This window comes from Motacilla alba, chromosome 1 (assembly GCF_015832195.1).
Source record: "Motacilla alba alba isolate MOTALB_02 chromosome 1, Motacilla_alba_V1.0_pri, whole genome shotgun sequence".
NCBI lineage: Eukaryota > Metazoa > Chordata > Aves > Passeriformes > Motacillidae > Motacilla > Motacilla alba.
The window spans coordinates 65843027-65868899 of NC_052016.1; the positions used below are offsets into that span (position 1 = coordinate 65843027).

Below are 25873 nucleotides of genomic sequence, written 5' to 3' on the forward strand. Positions count from 1 at the left end.
TGACAGCAAAAAGCTGCCTAGAAAATTTCACTTGCTTGCTACACAGTGGAGTGTGTGAGTGGGGCCATGTGTGCTGCAAAGTTACCCTCTCTGCAGCCAGCAGGATTTGTGGTGCCTCAGCAAGGCCAGTGAGGTTGTAGGTGCCATGGGCAGTTGCCTTCAGTTTGCAAGCTGACAAGGAGCATGGAGCATGCTACTGATCTGGAGTCTTCACATACACAGATGCATCTGTACTGTCAGCTCGTTTTACCTGTGTCTCCATGTTCTGCTTTCCCTTGCTGCTTCATCTATCATGCTAAATGCATTCACCCCTTGGAATAATGCCTGGGCCTCAGGAAAAGTGGCCTGTTTGTATGCTGCTCATAGCTTGTTCCCTTGCAACAGCCCAGTGGTTTCCCTCGTATTGACATGATGAAACACTTGTCCTCTTAGAGCTCTTCTGGGCCCTTTGGCACTAAGATGTGATCGTTACTTTCCTGTGTGGGTTTGTGTAGGTCTTTTTGGTGCGGGTCTTTCTTTTTGTTTGGAGCATCAGAAAGAACCTGGGGCATGGATTGAAGACTACCAGGGTGGCGTTTTCATAACAAGTGATGTGATAGAAGGGCTGATGTCAGGAGTTGAAGAGCTGGTTAGCATCAGGTAGGGCTGATAAGGAACAAACCCTCATCCATGACACCTTTTAGGCGTGATCTGTTTCCAGAATTTCCCTTGTTTTTTGTATGGAGATCAGTTGGTTCACTCAAAGAAAACCCAAAACCAACCAACAAAAAAACCAAAAACCCCCAAAACTCCCAAACTCTGGGAAGGAAGTGGCAATTCTGCAACATCAGGCTATCACAACCTGAGAGAAGAGCTGTCCTCGTGGGCAGCATTGGCTTACCAGCTGTCTGCAACATGTATGTGCTGGTTTGCACCTGAACTCTGCTCTGGTGTGGCCAAAGAGTTTTTCTTACAGTGTAAAGGATATTTCACATCCTTCAGCTGCTCTGACAGGCCAATCTGCTTCTCTTGGAGCTCAGGGCTTTATTCCTGACTGTACTTACAGCATCAGTCTCTCCCTTCTCTTGACAGCACTGTGATTTATGCAGGAAAGCACACTGCTGTAACCTGAGAGGAAGAAGCCTGGATTCATTTTCTTGCTCTACCAGCATGGCTCTGGTTCTTTTTGCTTACACATTATCACATGCCTTCCAGGTCTTGTCTATCTTATATTGAATTATTAGCCATGAAATCCTCCAGTAGAGATGCAGCTTTTGCTGTGAGAAAATGTCTTTGCAAGAAATTGTTATATCCTTACCCTGCAAGATGCTGCTGCCAGCCTTGTGAATATGTCAGGAAGCTTATGCTTATGCAAAGCTGTGGTTAAAAAACATGTTACTCCAAGAGACATGGCTTCTCTCAAGAGTTTCCTAGTATGGATTTGCCCTAAGCCTCAGCTTTCCCATTGCCACCTGGAGATGATAGTGCTATGGTAGTGCTGTAAGGAAGCCTTAAGAGCTCCTCACCAGGGAGATGAGTTTCATATGAGGCAGCACTGCTGCTCCTGCCCTGACCTCTGCCCACCAACTTTGGAAAGGAGTAGGAGTCTCCTAACCTCTTTCTTCACTTAGGCACAGCTACAGCCTTTTGTTGCTGACTCAACAAAACTGTTCTGACTTAGAACAACTAAACCTGACAGAATGAAGAAGGAAAAGGAAAATGATGTTTTGTCATGGTCATGGTTTGGTCTAAAGACTTCTTGACTTTTTAAAGAGCATAGATATAGCCATTCCCTTAGTCCCAACTAGAACCTTTCTTCCAAACAGCAAGCTCATTTTCCCAGTGAGCCAAAGAACTCAGCAGAGAAATTTTAGTTTCTTCTGCACAAGAAGTTTGCAGCTGACTCTATCAAGGCAGTAGCTTGTTGGAAGTGGAGAATTCCCATGGTAGGTTGGGTGCTGTGGGAACTACAGCCAGCTTGCTGGCTCTTGTAGGGTGGTGTGTCACAGCTGGGGAGTGTGGGGGCCACATTAATTGTGTGTGGCCTTTTTTCATCTCTCTGGATCAGTGCTCTAGAGACAGGACAGTGAATTGTTGTGGTCAAGTGGAATGCAGCCCCATGAGAAGCGAGCAGGCAAATAAGCATAGATGGGTACACAGTGTTAATGCACGAGTAAGCATTAATGGGCACGTAGTGTTAATATATGACTCACAAACCTGCTGGGAATGAAATGGGAGGTAGTCTGTGTCCCACCTGTGCTATGTGAGAATCAAGGGAACTGAAAAGCTGTAGAGACCTCTGTGTATTTTACTTATTGGCAAAGGTCTGTTGGCCTTTGGGAAAAGGGAAACATGATTCTGGTGTGAGCAGTCTAGCTTGACCTGCTCTTTTCTGTACATATAAGAAGTAATAAATACCACAATGATGTGTATTGTCTGCACAACTTTGAAGGAATCTTCAAAGAATCTAAAAGGATTTTTATGATTGAGTCATTGTAAGGGGGATGTCTGTTTACCTCTCAGCAAATGTTCTGTAGAATCAAGATTAAGATCAGTAATGTACTCCATGGAAAAGGTTCCGTGTTAGAAAACTGGTTATAGTTAATTTATGATGGTAACTCATGTGTTCTTTGTACGTTAGTAATTTGGTTATTATATGAGTTTATGACATCACTTATCCAAAACCTGTAAAAATATCATACAAGTTCCTTAAGGTTTAGTTGGGGAAATCCCCAGACTGTACTATAAAAGAAAGCCTTTCTCCCTTTGCTGTCACATCTGCAGGCTGAGAAGATGAAGCACACACTGGTGGCTGTGCTTTTCCTCATGCAGGGCATGAATGCTCTGGCTGAGACAACAGAAGCAACAGAAGTGGTAAGACAGGGGGGTCTCATAACCTGAGCTTTGGTGCCTTCTTTTCTTTTCATGTAGTTTAGATTGATGAAAATTCTTTTAAGGTTACTGGAAAATTATTAGACAAATGTTCAGGTCTCTGCATGGAGAAAGTTTAAAGTATTCCTCCATTCTCCCCTCAGCTAATGTATAGGGACTGGGTAATAAATGTAGCAGTGAGGCACAGGTTTAAAGTCAGAGTCAAATTCTGCCTTTGGTTAGATGAGTGCAACTCCCAGTGAGGATCTGAGTGGATATTAAATGCTCTGTGTAGCTTCTAATTAATTAGCAAGGGCTTATAGCAGGAACAGATCCTCATCTTTGATGTGGAAGGAACTGGGAGGTGAGAGCTTTCCCAGTTGCATGATTGCTGTCATACTCTGTGACTGGGCACATGAAAGCCATATTGGTTGTTATTCTTGGGTGCTCTCCCTCTTCCCTGTAAAACTGTATCTGGCTGGGCAAGAGAGAAATTCAAAGCAGACTAAATCAATCAGAAAAACCCCCAACCAAAAGCTACATCAAATTCAGGGGCGAAAAAGAAAACTTTGAAAAATGCTTCTTTAAAGCAAATAATTATATTAGTGAAAGACAGTTTTGATTTTGTACTGTCTTTTTTTTTTTTTTTCCCAAATGTAAAATGGGGCTTCAGTTTTCAGGGAAAGAGTTTTTGACTACCTCAAGAATGTTTTCAAATGAAGCAAAGCATTTTGGTTTTGTTTGACCAAAATTGACTGCCTTTTTGGTACTTATTAGTTAAAATTTGAGAAAAAAAACATTTTGGCTCCCAAAAATTCTTGCTAATTTGACTGGTTTATTCACCAACCAGAAAATTTCTGTGTGCCCCTAGTTACATTTTTTTTTTTTTAAGTTTGGGAGTTTTGTGGATGCAGGCAGTAAAGTTAGCACCTCTTGGGAAAGGTGCTTTTATCTGCTCAAGGAATGAAAAGCTGCAAAATTCAAGATGGAGGTGTAAATATATGTTGATAAGCTGAAGACAGAAAGCTTAATAGGGGAGAAAGTCCTCCTTAGTCTGCTTAGCTTTAAGCTAGTCCTCAGTTTGTGTAATTTGCACAATTTGGGATGCTCTCTGCCCTAACACTGTTAATTGCTACCAGCTGCCTGTCATGTTCAGTGTGATTGTATGAGCACACAAGTACCAGTTCAAGAGGGTTTATTTGACAAATTGTCCCACAAAACTTGTTTACACTGTGCCACTTAATAGACCTGCCCTTTGCTGGCCATTTGGATATCCCCACCATCCCCTGGCTCAGGAGCAGGGTTCCAGCTGGGATTTGGGAACTGCAGAAAGACCCAGTGGTGAGTGTCCTGTTGCAGGGGAAGCTCATTTGATGCTCTGTCTGTTACACCATTTGACATTGAGTGTGTCTTGCTCAAATTCCCAGTTTGACATAGGTTTTGGTGAGATCCCATTACGGGTGACAGTGTGCTGCATCACAGCAGTGCACCGTGCTCTTCACACTGTGTGGGGCCATGGTAACCCCCAGTATGGTGCCAGGGTGACAGCTGCTGTCTTTGCTGAGGCAGGAAGGCAGGCCTTACCCACAGATGGAAGTTAAAGGGAATGTACATATTCTTATTGCATAAAAGGCTCCCAAGGTGGATCTGGCTGTAACCTTGGCAGTGTGGTGTCTTCTCCTGGTGCTCCCTCTCCACGGTGGGTTGCTGTCACCTCCATGGTGCTAGTAGCAGAGTGGGACATGTTTCCCAGCCATCACAGCTCACAGCCTGACAGCTTGGTGTGAAAGGGGCAGCGAGTCCTCTGCTTAGAGGCTGGGGCATGAGCTGGGTAGTGAGGAAGGGACATTCTGCTGGGAGGACAGTATTCTCTGGATTTAGGGCAGAGGGGCACGGCACTGTCCTTCTAGACTGCCAGGCAGTCTGCCACGGCTGCCCGTCACATCCTCAGCTCACACCTCCTGGACAGGCTGAGCGTCCCCTGCCTTGCTCTGGTCACACAGGGCCTTTCTTCAAGAAGAGGTGTCTGTGAAGTGACACTGTGCCCTGGGAAACTGTCGCCTCAGGAGCAGATCAGAAATTTTACAGTTACTCAGGATAGCTCCCATAATAAAATCAAAGTGCTTTGGAGCTGCAGGATGGGGGCTACCTGGGGGGGGAGGGATGGTGCCATATGCAGAAATGACACTAAAACAACCTTTCCTTTGCTTTTCAGACCACTCATCTCAGTACCATGCTTCCATATCTGACTCAGCCCAGGAATACGAATGGCAAATTGCTCACTTCCCCAAAGGTATAACCATTACTATTCTTCAATATAGTCCATAAAAGATGAAATTTAGGAACTTATGTACTTTTCTTTTAATGCTACACAGTTGCTTAGTGATTTAACTCTGACACAGGTAAACCAGTTTTGCTGCCTGGAAGAAGCATTTATGCATTGTGTATCCAGTACTTTAGGAAGTAGAGATTCTCCAAAATCATCACTACTGTCACTGTGTCATTCAATGTCTGAAGTCAGATACAAAACTTTGGCATTAACCTTGTAATTATTGAACTGGACCACAGACATGAAACAGATGGGGCCCTGGGGATTTAATGCCTATGTGGCAAACAGTTTGGCGATGACAGTCTCCTCGAGGAAGTCTTCTCTCATAAACTACAACAGGGCCTTGAAAGGATCTTCTGAGGGGTGCCCACTTGTGGTTGCTGGGAGTGAGAAAATCTTGATTCTCCCTGTTTTACCTAGTCAAAATATTATCAGCTATTTGATGATAGAGGGATCTGAATCTTATTTCTGTGCCTTCTGGTACAGCAATTAAGTTCATGGTCTGCTGATTTTAGAATTCAGTTTTTTTCCCTCTTTCTATCAGTGATTGTTCAATAACATGTTCCCTTTGGAGCAGATTCAGTGGGTCACAATTGCTCTGTATGGTCCTGAAAATTGTTGTCAAAACCAGAGTTCATCCAAAGCACAAGTTCAGCTTCACAGCAGATCTTTTGTATGTCCAGGCAAGCCCAGTGTGGCATATGGGGTGTGTGGATGGACCTCTTCTGAGACAGAGTTGAGTCTCTGGCTCCAGTAGAACATTTAGAAAGTTAAATGGAGTCAAGGCTCTCTTTCAGAGTCTGGTTAGAAGGACCCAAACTTTATCCATTTCCTTGTCCAGCTGAGGTGGCATCTGTCCCTACTGTGGCCCTGCTATGTGCTTTCTGTGGATCCCATTCCTTGTCTTAGGATGAGCAAATAGCTGATTTAGAGCTGAGAACATCACTAGGCTACAGTGACAAATTCCCTGATTTTCAGAAAACTAAGTAACTGCTCGCTCCTGATCCCTTTCTTAATTTGAAGGCATGTGGAGAAGGAACATTTTTCATAGCCTCAAATATGTATATGTAACAATTTTGCAGAGTGAAATGTTGCTGTCAAGTCCTTGCTGTAGGCTAGGACAGTTTGCTCTCTTTTAAGCGTTCTGTATAAATTATTAAACTTTAAAAACCGTACAGCTCCATCAAAAGTAGCAGTCTATCTCATGTATTTTTCTACAGGATGACGAAAGACATTTTTGTTACATGCTTGTCATTTGGCTGGTATTATATTTTGATTGAAGCACTTATTGACCCAAGGGGCTTTTAACTAAACAATGCTTCTTGGTCTTGTCAACATCATGATCCCAATGTTTGTAATGTCAGTGGAAGAATGGAAGCAGTTCTGTCTTCAGAACTGTTTCCACTCTTTTGGGGAAACTGTTGGCTTCAATATAAGCAGCACTTACTGCAGTGAAGCTCTGCCTTCAACTCAAAGCTCCCTCCTAATTCAAATGTTAAAATGTAATGATTATTTTTCACAGGGAGGTTAAAAGCATGAGTTCAAGGTTTTGGTTTTTTTTGAGATATCTGAATACATTTATGAATTTTTTTTTCCACACATGAAATAGGGTAAGTCTAGGAAGCTGATTGGTATAATACAGTAGAGACTGTAGTTTACAGCAGGGTGTATAATGCATACAAAATATACCACACACTATTGCTATACAATGCATACTCTCTCTTGTAGACATGTACTCATATTTGTGTTACACACAGAAGGAACAGAACACAACACCTTGCACACAAAAATTAGCATGCTAATATGCAACAGTCTCAAAGAAGCTCCCGTATACTCACTAAGCCACATTTATTTCTTCTTTTGGTCTTTCCCATCTGTTCCTTTTTTATTGCTGAGCAACTTGCCTGCCATCCCAACCATGCCAAGGCACTGAGGACTCAGAGGTGTAAAAATACCAAAGTGACTTAGGAACTAATTTTTCATAGTAATTTACATACTGGTAGCCATAGGTTCAAAAATATGTGGAAACTTAGACATAATGTGTTCTCAGTGGGATTTTCAGAAGTGCTTTGTTAACCTGCCTGGCAGAGAAATCAATGCAAGTTATGTGCTGGGACATTCTGGAATGCCATGAGATACTTCTCTGCTTCCTTTCATGTTAAATGTCTTCAGCAGTCTGAGTGAAGTTTTAAGACCCATGGTGCTTGAATAACACAGATAAAATGACTTTCCACACTTTCTTTCAAAATGAGATGCATGCTGTTTGTTGCGGCTGCAGTAAAGAGGTTGCCAGAAGTGTGAACTGGGATCATTCCTGCTTACTGCTTTTCTCTTTTTGGGCTCACAGATCAAGACAACTTTGGTGCTGGTCATCACTGTGTGTTCTGGGCTGGTTTTTCAGTGAGAGCATTAGTTGAAAGCACTGTGAAAAGCAAGGGAAAAGAAGTACTGAAATGCCAGCTCTCAGGACATAGTTTTGTTGTTTGCTTTTTTATTTTTAAGAGGGAAAGAAAAAGAGAAAACACATGAATAACACTGGGATTTCTGCAAGGCAGAAGAGATTATAGAAAGAAGTGTTTTTAAAGAGCAAGTCTGTAGCTTTAAAATATGCAGCTGCATTGAAGTGTGTGCCAGAATATTTTAAAGTAACATCAAATATCTTTATTAATAAATTCGTGATAGGTTTATGAATTGGAAACATTTTGTGTACAAACAAAAATAACTGTTCTGAACACACTCAGTATTCAGCCTGGTGTTTTTAGACTACAGTGTGCCTTGGCTGTAAATTATGGCAAGATCAGGAGCTGCCAGCCCTGACCTTTCTGTCCCTCATGTGCATTGCTCGGTGATGATGCTGTGAGCATGCAGACAACTGGGACAAGGCAATTCATGGGCAAGAGCTTTGCCAACTATCCACGAGGATGGATGGGCAGGCTGTGATGTGTGGGTGTCATAAGCAATATTTTGTAGCAAAATAAGAATCTCTACCCTCAGCCAAACCTGCATATTTAATTCATCACCTTTCAGTAGTGTATAATTAAATGCACATGTCTGTTTGCTGTAGTTGGCTGCAAATCTTCAAATGAAGGATTTTTTTTTTCCAAAACATTCCCTGTTACTAGTTCTATTTCAGTGCTTTCCTCTCTATGGATGTAAATGACTAAATGATTTGTCCAATTTATATGAACAGACTAGTAGCTGCAAGACCTAACTTACTTCATTATTATTTTCCTGCTGTTGCCTGCTTTTCTATCTGCTGGAAAAGTTATTTCATTATCTTAGGAGCATTGTCCCCAAGATTGGGAAAGTAAGGACTATTATATGTCTCCATTTTTCCAATGGTAAAATCTTTAAAGCAGTATTTAACTATTTTTAGAGAGATTTGTGAGGATGAGTAATAAAAATTGCTAGATATTTTGAGTTCCTTGGAAGAAAAAGGTGAAAGATGACTAGTAAAGAAATTGTTGATCTCATGATTGGCACAATTCATATTATTGCCAGACATTATTAGGTACTGATTCTAGAGAAGAATATTAACAGATTTTTTCTTACCAATTTGTTTTTGCAGCTCTTTGCCAACGTGTCCGGCTCTGTGAATGATGAGGGAACTTGTCAGTGCTCTGTATACTTGCCAGATACCACCTTTCCAGTGCAGAAGGCTGAGCAACTGGAAATTATAGCCACAACGCTCTCAGAGAAGTTCGAGGCAGAGCTTTCTAAAGTAAGGTGTTCTTTTGTCTTTAAAATAACAGTTGCATCTTTTCTGAAGAATGGCTGCCTACAAAAAATTACAGCAGTGAGCATTTTTCTATGGTGTGTCTTTAAAAGAATGGGAAAGAGAGCTCTGTAAGAACAAGGAGAAAGGTGACTAAATCTCTAATCTTTGACATTGTAACATGTCATATATTTGAATATTCTCAGGTCTCTTTTCTAGGCCTTTTCAGCTCAAGGCATATGGTATCTTTTGGAAGAATGATTATGTTTTTCCTCTTTTGGCTCAGTTTTATTAGTTTGTGATTGCTACATGATGCTATAGGAAGCCAAGCCTCCTGCTCTTTCATGTGTTATTATTTGTATCAAGCCGGCCAGATTGTGAGAAGGCAGTGAAGGGAAAGAGGAGAAAGGTCACCACAGTCCAGAGTGAAGAAGTAGGTGAATAATTGCCCCTTCACTGCTTCTGCTCTCACAGGGAAAAATAAATAAATAAATTTAAAAAAATCATTCTTTTCAACATCTGAAGCTGTGGCAGTGAGACTGCTGAATTATGCATTTCTGTTGAAGACAAACACTGCTTTGGTTGCTTGCTGCATGAATTGAGATCCATTTTTTGAGGAACTCGGGCAAACATACACATGCTGAAGTGCACTGGGTGAAGCTGCCTGTGAAGACAGGAGTCTGCCTTTGACTTTTTATGGTGGATAAATATTCAGGATTCAAATTGGGTGTCCAGCAGAAAGTGTTTTCTTTGGAAACCAAGCATCTTAAGAAACGAAGTGTCCTTGAATTAATCAGCAGAAAAGGCAAAGCATTAAATTATAAATTCTAATCATAAATATTCATAACTCTCCTCTGGTATAATCAAGAACAGATAAGAAGTTGTGCATAAAACCCACAACAACAGGCGTAGGATTCTGTGGTAAGATCTTTCAGTTCAAATAGTTTGTTTTGAAAGAGCTGGAGCTAACAGTGAAACACATTCAGCTGTCATCAGGCATATGAAGGACAAACTGACATAAGTCCTGCTGCCTCCAATTGCAGGAGTTACCTGATCCCTTGGAGCATGGAAGTGCAGCTCAGGGTTAATGAGCCATGAAAACCCCTGGGATTTCAGGCCCCCATACTGTTCCCACTGTGGTCAGTGCCAGCATTTGAAAATAATTATGCTGGGACAAGATGAGGGGCATGATTCCTAGCCAAATAGCATCATTCTTCAAGGTGGTTGGGTAATACCTTTCCCAGTCTCTTGTGCTGGTGTAACCTATCTCTCACTGGTATTTTACTCAGAATGGTGCATCTTCCCTTTAAGCTAGCACCAGGCAGATTTGAGAGCATCTCAAATGCTGCTTGACCTCTCTGTGTGGACAGCCTCAGATCTCCAATGAATTCAGACATCTTGCTCATAGAAAAACACAGGTTACTGCTATAAATACCTAAAATAAGGTGTCCAGATTTGTACCTAAAACTCACCTCTAAATTCAGGTTAAGCACTCAGCCCCACTCTAGACCTTAATGTCTAGGTTACCAGCTGGTGTCAGCTGCTATGACTGTTGTCACCCTTCCATGCCCAGTAGTGTACCACAGTGTAGACACTGACCTTGACTTGCAGTTCTCACTGCAGACAGTGAAAATTCCTGACCTAACTCAGACTTCACTGAATTTCATCCTGTCGAGACTAATCAGCCAAGCAGTGTTACAATGCATCTAGTTGAAGTGTGACATATACTTTGGTGTGATATGGGCAAAGAGACACTTTAAGTCAGAAATTGAAATGAACAGATTGAATTTTGGTGTAAATTGATGTGTGTAAGATTTCTCAGTTATAATGTTCTATTTTTTAAGGAAAGAAGAGAGTTTTTGAGCATTACCTTATTGATAACTGAACTTAAGTATTCTGAGATCCTGTCATGCATAAATCTCCATCTCAAAAATTCTTTACCTTTCAAATTGTAGAAAAAATTCTTCTTATGCAATTCTGTATCTTAATTCAGTCATGATAATACTCATAGAGACCAGGAAAGAATGAAATGGAGGAAACCCAAGCTTTCAATATTGATCATTATTAGAAATGATCCTGAGCAAATTCCTAGGGAATTGCATTCAGGCATAACCTAGTCTCACCAAAGAAGTGGGACTTTCTACTTAATGCTTCCTTTTTTGGCTCTGAGAATCCATGCTTTTGTTGCTCTTCTGAAATGCCCTCTGAAGCTCATGGGAACTTTTCCTGGATTAGAGCTGCAGGATTGGACCCTCTTAAGGATGCTTTCCATGTGCTAAAAGTCCCAGATAAACAACCTGATTGAATCATTAACCTTTTGCCTGATTGTTGGCTAATTCAAAAAGCAAGGGGGTCCTTTTATAGAATCAGCAGGCAAGGAAGCTTGCAGATAAAGAGATGCTCTCATGTGCCAAGTGAGTACAAACCGTAGGCTGAAAATACCAGACTAATTTTTCCTCTGTCACATCAACCTTTGCCAGCATAATTATGATTACAGAAGAAAATTAACCTCTTAAAGCAAAGTGGGAATTGGTTGTTACTCTCAATAGGAAGGGGGAGAGGACAATTCTGTAACGGGGTGGATCAGCACATGATCACGAGGAGAGAAAGTGCCTCAGAACATGGCTCACAATGACCACAACATTCTCACTTAACAGAAACAGGAGCAAAACCCCTGCTTTTCAAAACAGGTTAACCTGCAATGGAATTCTTCTCCATTTCAGAAGGCAGACTGCCAGCCTTGTTCCTTATGGATCTGTAGAGGTCAAACCTGCTCAAAGCCAGTGTCCTGGGCTGAATGATTTTAGAAAGCTGCTTTAGAAAGTTGTAATTTCCTTCTTATTTTCCCTCATTCCTCTCACATTTTTTCTTTTAAATCTTCATCTTTCACCTTTGTTCCCCCTTCTGTACTCTCCAAATGTGTGCTGGAGAAGTGTCTGCTTGCATGCTGCAAAGCCTGTTTTGATAAATACCAGTTGCAGGTAAATGACACACTCAATGAGCATTGCAGATTTTTCCTGCCCTTTTCATTAAACAAAGGTGACAATGCTTGGAATGAGGAAAAGCTGAAACTGAGGATTTTTCCCTTTACATATTCCTCACATGGTTCCATTTTCTTCCCATAAAGAGCTAATCCAGGCCCTATGCACTCATCATACCCTACTTGAGGCTTTTATGACAAATGGAGCAGCAATCAGTACTAGTTATTGATCTGTATCCCTAAAAATAGGATATGCACAGAATTTCTGTGCCAGCCTGTCAAGAGACTACAGGCAGTCTCTAGCAGGTAGATGCAGTAGAAGAGCAGGGATTACAAGCTGCTTAAATCTACCTGCCAATCAACAGAGCAATATCATGTTCTTTTTTCCACTGATATTTCAACCCACAGAATTGCCTAAACCAGATCTGAGCAGGTAGGAATCTCCACAGAGAGCATTGCAGTGTTTAACATATGTGCTGGATTTATCTGCAAAAGCAGTATAGACTTGTTAGTGCAGCACTGCTGAGGAAAATTTTTTTTTGTCCTATAATTTGCCAGGGGAGCTATTAGCTTAAGCTCTCTGCGACGCTGGCGTGGCTGTGCAGAGCACTGCAGAGTGATGGTGCTAGTTCAGGCTCAGCTATACCCTGCTGGATGGCGTTGATGTGTCCTTAAATGACCTAGATGGTTGACTGAGTGAAAATCCTCTAATATGGGAGGAGAATTTCAGGTCTGCAGTCAGGGCTGAAATAACTATGTATGCCTTGTTCCAGCCCTCAGCATTTTGTCCAGGCTCTGAAAACCCTGGAAAAAACTTCAAACTCACAGGTTGCTCACTAATGAGTAGCCATCACTAATTCCAGCAGCCTGTTTATTTCAGTGGTTTGTAGATTTGGTCTGTGTTGCATTATTATTACCAGTATTACTGTGAGAAAGGTTATTAATACCTAGACAGATTTCCAGATACCTCTGTGATAGATATAGCTTCATACAGCAGTGCAATTTGAATCAGGAGTGGACTTGCTTCATACTTCTCAGACTGTAATAATATTCTTACTTTTTTGTTGTTGCTGTATTTGAACAAACTCTAGACACACCGTTTAAACATTCACCTTTGAATAATTTTTCCAAAAGATTTTTTACAGGTTGTCTTTCAACACCAAACTCATTTTGGTGATCATTGAAAGTGTGACGTCCAAGTACTGCTGACTTTTCCAAAAGGATTGGTTCTTCCTGCTATTCCCTACCAGATGATGGTGGCAGCTATGGCAAGGGATCCCAGCTATCACTGTTCTAGCCAGTAACAACGAACTAGGTCTAGGTCTTTCAGGCTGTTATTTTTTGATTCTTAATTGTGTAACTTGAATTATATAACTTTTGATTCTTAATTCAATGACTTGAAGATATCCTGGCTTGATCTGGGACATGTAGAGCATCCAGTGCTGTGAGCCAGGGTGCTTCTGCTACAGCTTGTGGAAACTCGACAGTTTTGAGCAGCTTGAAGCCTGGCTGCACAAATTTAGAATAGAGGATCTGTTTCAAACTCAGATTTAAATACATGGAACTGAATCCTGGTTTTGGTGTATACTATGTATGTCCATGCAGGGTTTTTGTAGTGCCTTAAGATTTATAGTGTAGTTGTGCCATTATTGATAACTACACTTCTGAACAGAGATCTACTCTTAAGCTTCTCCTCCTTAATCCACATCATTATATAACTTTTAAATTTCCATGCCATGAGCTCCCATACCTCCTCTTTGGTACCCAACAGATTCAATCAAGATTGAAAGGAATTATTTGAGAAATGTGGGTTTTTTTTCTGGGCCCCTGTCTCAAGGGCTGCTGCCAGAGCAGAAAAACAGGGAGTCCATGGTCTTCACACCATGGCAGGATTTCAGACAATGGGAAAAAGTATTGACTTTATTTTAATGTTAAGATAATGCAAGAATGCTTGAGAAGATGTAGGGTAAGTCTTTCAGCTGAAGAAATAATAGTAGTGGAAATTACATTGCTGTAGATAGAGGCACAAATACCCTCTGAGGATATAAATATGAAGTTACTAGTTCAACATGCTATTTATATTTATTCCTACTTATCTTTTGTGATATAATGATATATGAAGCATATGGGAGAGAAATTACATGCCTTTACCAAAGTGTTAAATTTCAAGGAACTAACATTTCTAAGGGAAGTCCCAAATCCATATAATATTCTTAACATTCTGCTTCACAATGCTTGTGCTGTGACCTTTATCTCAGCAGATATATGTGTGAAAATATATTTATCTGGACAACTATTTAATGCTTCAAAGACTGAAAAGGCTGCTATATAAATTACTCCAGCTATCGCCTGCCATATATTTAACACTTTCATTTAAACCAGATTTGATTTTAACACTGTGTTTAAATGTTTCCTCCCTGCCCAAAGACAAGCATCAAATCAATTCTGCCAATGTTTGACACAATTCAAATGTACACAGGGTAAAGTCCTATTTGGATTTAGAGTTAATAGGAAATGAAGTTGAAAAACTTGGGAATCCTTTATTGCATTTTGCAGCCTTCTCTGGTTGCTTTTGAGAGATAATACACTGCAGATTTCCTAATAAATTTTTCACCAATTTAAGTTCTTGGCATATTGAGGATAAAATTAGCTCACAGAGACAATATTGGCAATGAAGTAAAAAAATGGAAGACTATGAGTAAAATTCTGCCTTTGGTTATCCCCAGGCATTTCTGAGGGGATTTTTTGAAACTGCTGACCATAAATGAGGGTTAAATTTTATATTTTTTAATGGATGTGATGAGAATTACATTTATGCAGCTTATATGAAGACTATATATGCCAAGTATGTGGAAGATATACATAGGGTACTCAGAAATCAATGTATTTTATATATAAATTTCTCAGAAATACAATAAGGATATCGGACATCCTGGTCTTATTTGCTAACCTGGACGTGAATATGTGTCTCTTTTTTTTTCCTTCTTTCAGGTTAGGGAGTACTCAAAAAGAATCGAACTGTATCAGCAGCAACTCCTCAATCTAACCATCAGAGTCCAGCAAGTGGAGATGGGTGGTGTGTCTTACACGGAACTGGACTTCCAGTTACTGAAAGTGGAAATCAGTGACCTAGAGAGACTGGTCACTCAGCTGAAACCCAGCCTTGTTGGAAGCAATGCCATCGTTGAGCAAATATATTTGGAGGTATTGCCAAGGTCTTAATTAGCCACAGAGGGTTCGAGTACACAGATAGTCCATTCTCTCTTTAGTGTTTAGGTTGAGGAAATGCAGTCTGTCTCTACTGCAGCTAGCGGAATTATTTTAGCATTTCATCAGCATAAATTAAAAGAAAGCTTGACCTTAAATGTATTAACATCTTATTCCTTGATTTAGAGCACAGAAAAGTAAAGAAATCTCAAAGCAGAGTCCACTCTGGTTTTGCCAAATATCTGCCTGAAAGTCGAAAGTTTTGCAGAGTGTTAAACACACAAACTGATTAAATTATTATAATAAATATTAATTTACAGACCCCTATGCTTGAAAGCCTCCATGCTTTAATTTAGATAATTAAAAAATTAGCTTCTTGTTGCCAAGGCAGTGGCTCAATCAATAAGAAATCAAGAAGTGGGAAAGACTATCACCTTCCTAGCAGACTATAAATCACATTTTGAAAATTGTAGTTAATCACTCACCTAGAGAGAATGATTACTTAAGATGGAAAGTGAAATCTCATTTGCTCCATTGTCCTCTATATCATCAAGCAGGTGATTAAGAAAACTATTTATCTTTGCAAATAAAATTTGCAGGTACTTTTGTAAGGCTGGAATAAGTACTTTTTATGTTTAACAGCTACGTGCCTAAGACTCGCTGGATAGTTTTACACTATGAGTAAAATAACACTACTTTTGCATACTGTTACACAACTTAGTCTTAAAGCATGTCCTTGTGGTGATGTACTCTGCTGGAAATGTCAAGCTGCAGCTACGAGGATAAGGCTTATTTCTTAGAACCTTTCTCTTTCTCTCTCTTATTTCTTAGAACCAGTCTTCTGTGGTCAGCCTGCCTGCAAATATCTGTAAAATAATGTTGACATTAAACTTGCTGTCTTTTTTCCCCTCTAGATCACCAATCTGACTATACTGGTAAATGAACTGGAGTCACTGGACAAAAACAATGTCCTTGCAATTCGTCGACAAATTGCATCTCTGCAAAATCGGTTGAAAGAGTGTGAAGAGAATGCAACCAAAACTCCACCACCTCCTTATTTCCCACCAGGTAAGCATTTCTGTTGGGTAACACATAAGAGGTAATATAATACATGGTTAGAACTGTAAATGCAGAGACTTCCCTTTGTTAATATTAAATACAATTGTAATGATACTCCTTAGCTCTTGAAAAATTGAGCTGACAGCTCCTAATGTTTCATCAATTGTACAAAAGGAAAATGAAGGCAGGAATCAAATTCTTACAAATACAGTAGCTGTTTTCAGCAAGAAGTTGCAGTCTTCCTCTTACCTATAGTTTGAAAAGTGAATCTCTGTCCCTCTCTTCCTTTTTTTTTTTTTTTTTCCCCCCAGAACAATTACCTGTGGGAAACAATGTCTTTTTACTAACTAGCTTTGATTTTCAGTAGTTCCTGTGAAAGTGACCTGTGTTCATGGCAATATTGCTCTAATGCTGCTTGGAAAATGTATGAGCAACTGTTGATGTACTAAAGCTGTAGATATGTAAGCTCCAGAGGGGAGCCTTGCATGAATCAAAAGATCAAAAGATCCTTCTAAAACAGGTGGTCAAGGGACCTGGGGAAAAATTCTGATCTCAGGAAGATAAGGAGGAGCTGTATTACTGATTTCAATGGAACTAAGATTTTATAGTTTTCTTAGGTAGGAAAGGTTATATTCTGGGGCCTGGATCAATGGCTCTCAGAGTGCAGTTCATATAATGGTGTTGAGTTACAGGGTGTGTGGTAATTAGTTTATAACTGAAAGAACTTTTGTCTGTACATTGTGTTCAGTTTGAAAAATCACATTGTGAGTGGATCATAGTCTGAGAGATTTTGAGAGTCAGATATGACATACTGGAGCAAAATATTTAGGAAACACTAGATAGGATATGCCAAGTCAAGAATCCCAGTTGCTAACAGACAGGAGGATTTCTAAAACCATGTTGGTCCCCTGAGTATTTCATACACAGGGGCTTCCTTTAGCCAGAGCACTGTAAGAGCAAAGTGCTGTGTTGTATACAATACCCAGGGGAAGATTCTTGCTTTCCCATATGCTGGTTCCCATCAGCTAGAGGAGCCTATAGTAAAGGAGAAGCTGTGTCCTGCTTTCAAGAAGCACAAATTTGCACCTACCAGCATTTAGCTCTCATCACCTTGAGGTCAGCTAACTCAAACATCTCATTTGGAAGGTGAGAGGCAGAAATACAAGCTTCCCCTAGGGTGAGTAGTCCCTCCTTACGGCTTTGCGGCGATGCAAGCAGTTGCTCTGTTTCTCTGACAGAATGCATGAGTAACACTTTGTCTGGGAATCAGACAGGAGAGAAATCCGAAACAAAAACCTGCAGGAAAAAAAAAAACTCAAGGCCTTTCTCTTCTCCTTAAGGAAGGGCTTCAAATATTTCAATGAAAAATAACTGCACAATGTTTTAGAAGTACTTGAAGGGCATCTCACTGATTTATTGAGGGTGATGGTGTGTGGAAAGAAACAATCTCGTTCTCTTCAAGCCTACAGCAAGCTTTTGTTTTGGTGAGAAAGTACTGAGCTCCAGAAAAAGAGTGATGGAGGAGAGGGCTGCTTTTATCACCGGGGTGGTTGGCATGTCTGTGAGACATAGCAACTTTCACTTTGTAGGAAAGGGGAAACTACACTTGGAGTGCAGCTCCATGCAGGGATAGGCAAGTCATGCTCTAGTGTAGGATGGTAGCTCTGGGGTGGGTAAATGGAACTGCATGAATTGTGACTGTAATAGACTCATTCAGCATTGCTTCTCAGGGCATGGCAGGGAGATGGGTAGACTTTATCTGGTACCAAAATGGTATTGGTTCAGCATTGCCTTATTCTGACTGTCTGACTGGTCAGACAGCTCAGGCACCTTTGCATAAGGCAACACTGCATTGTAGCAGAAAAGAATGAAGGAAGTAAAAACCCTACTTGGGATAACAACTTCCAGGGAGTTACCAGCACTGACATCAGCTGAGGACAACCTTCGGTGTTGTCTGAGAGTTTTTCTGTCCAGAGGTAGGAACCTGGGAGGGGTTGGAGGATGCGTGTGGGTGTATTAGCTCATGGCCTCCTTTAGGGTGAGTGAGGTCTCTGAGGATGGCAGAAAGGACTGGCAGAGAACCTGTTGTATGCTGGCAAGTTTTCTTCATGTTGGGAGATGCTAGGTCTACAGATAACCTAGGTGTTGTGTAGGCTCAGATCCCTGCTAATCCATGCAAGAGTAGCCTATTGTGACTTCATGTGACCCGTGGGGAGCAACTATCACCTGTGCAGAGGACTTTGTAGAGCAACTACATGTGCTGCAGACTGTATCTGAAAACACTTAAAAGCCGTAAGATATTTTTTCTGGGAAGATGGAGTAAGTATGTGAAAAAGCTGCATCTCCTAGCTGGTCATTTTGGAGGTGCTGCACAGACTCTCACAGCTATGCCTCTGGAGCTTTCTAGCACCCATTTGTGTGTTTGAATACAATTTCAGTATGTTTTCTCTGCAAGCTTGAATGTCTTGAATTCCTGCCAAACCTCTTGGCCTTGCCCCGATTTTAGTTCATATTATATTTATAATGTTTGTATTAAACTGACTCTTTGTCCTGTTTTCAGATTGCTTTTTCTTTCCCCCTTCATCCTCTTTCCAGCATATTTTGGGTAGGCAGCATGAACTAGAGAGAGCTTGGTTAATCCCCAAGCTGTCTAAGATCATGAGTCTAAATGCAAGTTTAATTAAAGCTTCTTGCTTCATGCTGCTGTAGTATGCAGCCCCTCTGACTCTGTCCCCCAAGGCTTTTGCTGTTGTATTTCTTTGAGCAGGCCTGTTCTCAAATAACATAGCAGAATGAAATCCCTGGTTTCCATTTGTCTTACCCTGACTGGTGTGTGTCTGAGTGTCTGATACATAGGTAGTCATCCCCATCATTGTCACTGCCTTTCCTATCTGCAGTGGTTCATGGCATTTCTCTCCTCACCACTCCAGTGGGAAGAAGTATTTATCCATTAGTTTTCCTTTGGGCTGATCTCATGTGGCTGCACTGGGTAGGTATAGAGAGAAAAGACCCCAGGATGGTCTTCTGAGGACTCTGCAGGAGATGCTCTGTTGCACCTCACTGAAATGATGTGAGAGAGGAATGAGGGAAAAGTGAGTCAGGTGAAATTCAAAGGCAAAATGGAAAGAAAGGAAAATAGTTGAGTTTTTTTATTCCTGGATTTTATGCACTCAGAAATTAAGGATTTCAAGCTACTGGTGAGTAGGTCTCAGCAGGAGGAGTACCTGGAGCAGCCTAATGCTGAAACTCAGGCAATCCTATTGAGTCTTACAGTGGTTTCACTCTTAGCTTCTGTTTTACCTTCTATGGACCTAAGCATCTGCATGTTTTGAATATTTGGGGTTGTGTTTTGAACAGAATGCATCCATACACAAAGAGAAAGACATATGCCTAGAGGCAGCTGAAAAGGACTGGCCAGTTGTCCTCCCCAGAACTTCCTGAACTACCCCTGGAGACACAGGCATTGGAGGCAGCTGATGCCCTCCCTCCCCACTATCCCATTAGATGTTGCCAACACAGGTCTTCTTTTACGCAGCTGCAAACCTGTCTCTGTCCCCCACTGGTGGAAGACTGGAGTGTCTTTGTGGGTCTTGTGTCAGTGAGACAGTAGGAGCCAGGATGAGCCTTTCCTTTAGAGCTCAGTCTTTGGTATCTCAAGCCCTAGTAAGGCTAGGAAACAGCTCCCACATCTGGACGCAGTGGTTGATCTGATGGGAGGGCAGGGTGCACATCTGGTGCTTGGGAGCCTGTGTGGGAATGTAGCACTAGCCTGCTTCTGGAGTTGGTGCCCCTCATGGGACTTCCTTCCAATGTGGCTCCCACCTTGTCTTGTGACCTTTGTCTGCACAGGCCAAGGGTGGTACCTTCTCTATTGCAATCAGATGCAGCTGCTTGGTGGGAAGAGGCTGATGGAATGTTTTCTTGTATTGTTGGAGTAAGAAGCTGATGTGGTCTGCCAGTGCTTCAGAGTGAAGTGGGTAAAGCGAGACGCAGCAGCATGTGCCTCATGCTCACTTCTGCAGCCTCTTAGCCAAGCAAGTCAGGCTCCCTTCAGTCCTGCCTACTCTGTGTCAGCTCTTTTTCTGATGAATCAGAAGGATTAGTATGTAATTGAGCTGAGATACTGGTTCTTTATGTGGGAACAAGCATGTGTGTATGTACCTGTGCTAGTCCTTCCCTTCTCGGTTTGCTACATAAGCACGAGACAAAGGAAGGCAGAAATACCAGGACGTCATTTATCTGTGGCCCAAAACAATGGAGAAAGGAGTTAAAAACTTGGAAGTTTGAGTAATGCATATGGATTTATTTCAAGTACCTTCTAATATTTACAAAATTACATGACACTTTGTTTCCTTTGTGCATTTTTTTCCCACAAGATCTAGACAGGGAGGCAAGTTTAGATTAAATAAACAACAATGAATTCTTCTGAACCTGTGTGAAAGACAGATCACCCCCGACTACCACAGGGGATTTTTGTTAAAAAAAAATAATAATTATGGGAGAATTTTCAAGGAAATAAAAATCAAGCATATACTCTATAGAAACCTCAGACAATTTTTGATGTCATTAAAACGGAACACACTTCTAACTTTATTTTAATAATTCATTGTTTCATAAATAAAAACCAAACAAGTGTTCAGCAGAGAGATGTCTTTAAGGGAAGAAATAATAATTTATTATTTCTTTTGTAAAAAAAGGTCTCTCTGCTGAACACACGTTTGTTTTTTATTTATGAAACAATGTATAAATTATTAAAATAAATCTGGAATTGTGTTCTGCTTAATGACATGAAAAATTATTTGAGGTCGCATATAGATGAGCTTAGCAGTGCTTCACTACCTGCATGCTTTGGTGCCACATTTTTTTAAACAAATGAAGAGTTTTAGAGCATTTAATAACCATTTAATTCTGAGATAAGTTTATTGTGATTTAAGCACAGTAATATATTCAATATGTCACCAGCTTTAAAGAAGTCCTCATGCCAGAGATAACAATACATATTAGAGATATGAGAAAAAAACAGTTCAAATTGATTTATGAAGTTGGCAGGCTGCAAGCCATTTTGCACTGGCTGCCTTAGCTTTCTTCCTTTGCATGAGCTGAGGTGTAAGCACCTCCAAATGCTGGTAGCTGTGCCAAGTGCTGAGGCCATGTTACTAGACATGCTACGTGCCATTTCCAGAGATCCAGCCTGGCCAGCCATACAGCAGTGCCTGCCTTGTGTGCTATATTTGGAAATGAGGTTTCTGCTCCAGGGCCTCGTCCTTTGTAAAGCACTTAAGTGCATGCTTAAATGCTCATCTGCTCCCAGCCAGGAATGTTGATTCGAATGGATTCTTGGTGGCATGAAGGAAAGCAGCATTCAACCAGGGTCACGCCATGTTTCAGCTGCAAGAAACCCAGGACACAGAAGTGTCTGGGGGAGGAGATGGGAGTGTTTACAATTTGCGCCACCTTCTCTGCCATCAGAGATGAGATGGAGACTGAGTGATGAAGAGCTACTCCCATAGGCAGTACTGCCCCCAAGGAAGTTGCCGACATGGCCTGGGGACATAGGGATTTATCTCATTATAGTGATTTATATTTAATATAAAACTGCTCCCCACCTTCCTCAGAGATGTTGAGAGAAGGCTGCAGATGAATCCCATGTTCCCCAGGTCACAGTCACTAGCACAAGACAGTACAAAACTGTGAGGACTGAAAGTGGTATGCAGTAGAAGCAGAGAAATAATACATTTTGAGAACGGGGGAGACATGCAGAGCTTCACTGCCCAAACCAACTTTACACATTGGCACAAATGTCAGTGCTTGGATACTACGAACATTCATGACACAGGTTTTCTAGTCCCACAGGTAGAGCATCTTTCTCCTAGGCAAAGCAGACGAGAAAAAATTTCTCTGCTTTTGCAACTGTGCATTTTTTCACCAATTATCTTGTTTCCCAGTCTTTTTCTAAGTAGAATACTACAGATTGGTCTGCCTCTAATTTTCCTTCTTTCTGAGAGACAGACTGCAAAGCCTTTGAGAACAAAATGTCTCTTAGACTTTTCCTGTCTGTGGTTTCAGGAGTTTCCAGTTAATCTCCCTAAGTATTGTCTGGCCATGCTTAGGGATGGTCAGCTTTGAGGGCAAAAGGAAAAAAACAAAACTTTCTCTGTTATTGCTCTTTCTTCTTTGTGCTAAGACAGAGGTTATTTATATGCCAGGCATCCCTTCATATGACTGAGCTTATGAGCCATTCTTGTCATAGAAGCTGCAAGAAATCATGACATGACACTCAAAGTATTAGAACCTCAAAAGTTAGTCTTGACTTTCATCAGCACCATAGCTGTCAGAGCACAGAGTTCCTGTTTTGAGGGAGGCATTATTAACACCAAAATTTCTGGCCATTAATTTTTTCACTAACTTATGTGTGAGACTTAGATCTATTCATATTATACTCTGTCTTTAATAAGAAAGGCTATCTAGTGGCTAGAACACCCCGATGAACTGGGAAACACTGGAGTACCGCTAAGCTTGTGAGCTGGTGCCAGCTACTTGATATCTCTGTCTCCATTACCTCAGGTGAAGATACCCTTACAGAGAAAAATCTGGGACACTTTTGCATCAGTAATACAAAAAGCTAATGTTAACACTTGGAAAAGTGCATGCTGGTTTTTGCCAGTGGCACCTTCACACACATCAGAAGCCTAGGGACGCTTTTCAGTGGAGTTTTTTTCCTACTGGTGACTTACAATATTGAGAATTTATCAGGAAACAGGAATGTCACTAATTCAGCATGAGTAAAAGGAAACTGTTTCTTGTATTTAAATTATTTTTTCCATGATGCTGAAAATGTTTTTACAGTTGATATGTGTAAAACAGAGCTGTTCTGGTTCAGCTTGAAGTCATATTTTCTTTAGAGTCGCCCCACATGAAAAGTCAGAGTACATTTCCTGGGCTGTGGTTGTTACTGTCTGCAGATTTCTTTGAGGGCCTGAGGTGGAAGGCACCATGTGGCTGTGACACACAGTTGCAAAGCTGTGATTCTGACAGCAGAATGCTAATCTGAAATATGACTCTGGAATTACTGCTGCTTCTGCTCCTTTCTTCCCCTTCACAGTGAAATACACAGAAATCAGATGCTCCTCATTCTTTTTTTCCCCCAACTCCCATGCTTTCAGTTCCACTGAGGTAGAAAATAACCTAAAATGCTTCTGAAATTGTATTTTCCAAGGGATTTCCTAATGCATCAGGCTGGCCTGCCTCAAATGGGTAGAAACAGAAATCTGTCCCTTGTATGGAACAGCACAGCAAACACTTACTTTCTGTGAATTAATCCCTTACCTCCCCTTTAAAATAAATGTAATAATATGTACTCTATTTTTCTTCAGAGTTTTTGAGTCAACTTGGAACACTGGGTGCCATCCAGTTGCTGACCTTGGCCCAAAATGAGCCTTTTACACATGAAGCTGTGCATTTATGGGGGTGTGCTTCGTCACAAAGCTATTCCCTTCTTTGAACAGTCTAGAGGCTACGGTTTGCAAAACCTCTCCCCTAGTAATGACATTTGGAAAACCTGTTTGTTTTGGTTTTTTCTCTTTACTTACAGGTACCTGCGTTCACCGTGGACCAATGAATGTTAGCCAGCCTTATGTTGCCAAGCTGAACTGGAGAGGATTTTCCTTCAAATACGGTTCTTGGGGTAGAGATTACGATCCCTCTAACCCAGGGACGGATGTCTATTGGGTTGCACCATTGAACACTGATGGGAGATACTTGGAATACTTCAGAATTTATAATTCCTTTGATGATTTGCTGCTGTTTAAATACACATATGAAAGGAGAATAACATATGGGGAAGGAAGTGGTGCTGCCCTTTATAAAAATTACTTGTACTATCATCGTTATGGTTCAAGATACATGGTGAAGCACGATATAAAAACAAACACGGAGGTTTTGAGGAAGGAGCTTCCAGGCGCTGCTATTGGTAACCGCTTCTCTTATGCAGGCGTAGCGTGGCAGGACATAGATTTTGCCGTGGATGAAAGTGGGTTATGGGTAATATATTCAACTGAAAATAACGTGGGCAACATTGTGATTAGCAAGCTCAATGAGACCACACTTGATGTGCTAAATACTTGGCAGACGAGACAGTACAAGCCATCTGTTTCCAATGCTTTCATGTTATGTGGTGTTCTTTACGCCACAAGGCCGTTGAACACTAAGAAAGAGGAGATCTTCTACATGTATGACACAAGTACTGGCCGAGAAAATAGAATTAGTATCATCATGGATAAAAAGTTAGATACAATCCAGAGTATTGATTATAGCCCCACAGATCAGAAACTGTATGTTTACAGTGATAGTTACCTTGTAAGATACGATGTGACTTTTCAGCCTTAGTACCTCGGGGACATACGCATATGATAAAACTGGCAGCAGCCAATATGAGAGATCCAATGGACCTTTAGACACTGCTACTGCCAGTTCAGAGTTCATCTCGTCTGATGACCTCTATGCGAGGGTGTCATACAGGTACTTATACTCTTTAAAGGGATTGCCCACTCTGACCACTAATATTGCTGGCAGCAGTTGGCATTATGGGCTTTTTTTAGGTTTTTCTTGGTGCTCAGTGCTTTGCAATTGTCCTTTTTCTGGGGGGTAGATTCAGTGCTTTTTGTTTGCAGAAATAGCTGGGCACAGACTATCTGGTGACCGAGTAGCTAATTACCCACTGATTTGCATTTGTCAGAGTAACTAACACAAGCAAGGCACTCAGAAACAGAATGAATTTCCACTGATCTTCATCAGAGTGAAATGAGGCCTCAGAGAAATTAATTCAAGGATTAAAATAGATTAGAAAGTAGACTTGGTTGGAAGACAGCAATCCATTTGTTAGTTGGAAGCAGTGGTTTCTGGCTCAAGACTTCAGGAGGGAGGGCAAAAATGCACTTTGCTGTGTAAGCACTACCACAGGAAGGAAAGGCATTGTGGAAGGGACAGGGCTCACTGTCCTCAACAGCAGTGATGCAGTGGGACACTGGTTCCTGGCTCCCCTGCCTCCAAGCTGTTCAGCACTCTCCCAAGCTGCCACACTACCAGGCTGCCTTACTGGAGTGCTTGTGGAGGTAAAACTGGCAAGTATGGTTTTCATCAATGTTCCCTTCTGTCCCACTCTGCTTCCCTTATTAATTCTGTGTCTGTGTAAACCTGGCCCTACAAATGGTCTTACTATAATCTAGCTATATACTCCATTTTTCCAGCAGTGCAGTGCAAAGAACACTGTTTTCCTTTTCTTTATGTTCTTCTGAGTTTATGCAAATCCTCCCATTGACTTTATTAGCCATGAGTGGCTCTCAGTGTATGTAACACATTGCCATAGAATATCAGACATGTTATTTGATGTGCTTATTTTCAACATTTTTGCCATTCTGTAATTAGATTCCTGAGAGCCTCGTTAATCTAGGCTCCCATTTGTTCCCTGGGCAATTCTGTCTTACAGCAAGGTAAGAGGTCTTGTGGAAAACATGAGTCTTGTCAAACTAATTGAATATATGGTTTTCATTTTTTTAATGGGTATTGTGTGATAGTTTCTGAATATGTGCACTGTAACAATGTCTTATTTTCATCACGTCAGAAAGCAAGCTAAAATACTGAAATTCAGAGCTCTGAAATGACAAAGAAAGCAGTTCATGTGGTTAATTTTCTTCTGTTACACATGCAACCGTGTCTGTGTCCTTTAATAATCAAA

The 25873-nt window shown here is 41.1% G+C and overlaps 1 protein-coding gene across 1 annotated transcript; it reads left to right on the forward strand.

Annotated features, from left to right (window-relative positions):
* The first annotated feature begins 2716 nt into the window (after positions 1-2716).
* On the forward strand, positions 2717-25873 carry OLFM4 (olfactomedin 4). Its single transcript, XM_038140151.1, has 6 exons — positions 2717-2853; positions 5066-5143; positions 8748-8900; positions 14866-15078; positions 15996-16149; positions 23732-25873. The coding sequence occupies exons 1-6, from the start codon at positions 2773-2775 to the stop codon at positions 24523-24525; spliced, it is 1473 nt and encodes a 490-aa protein (XP_037996079.1). The 5' UTR covers positions 2717-2772; the 3' UTR covers positions 24526-25873.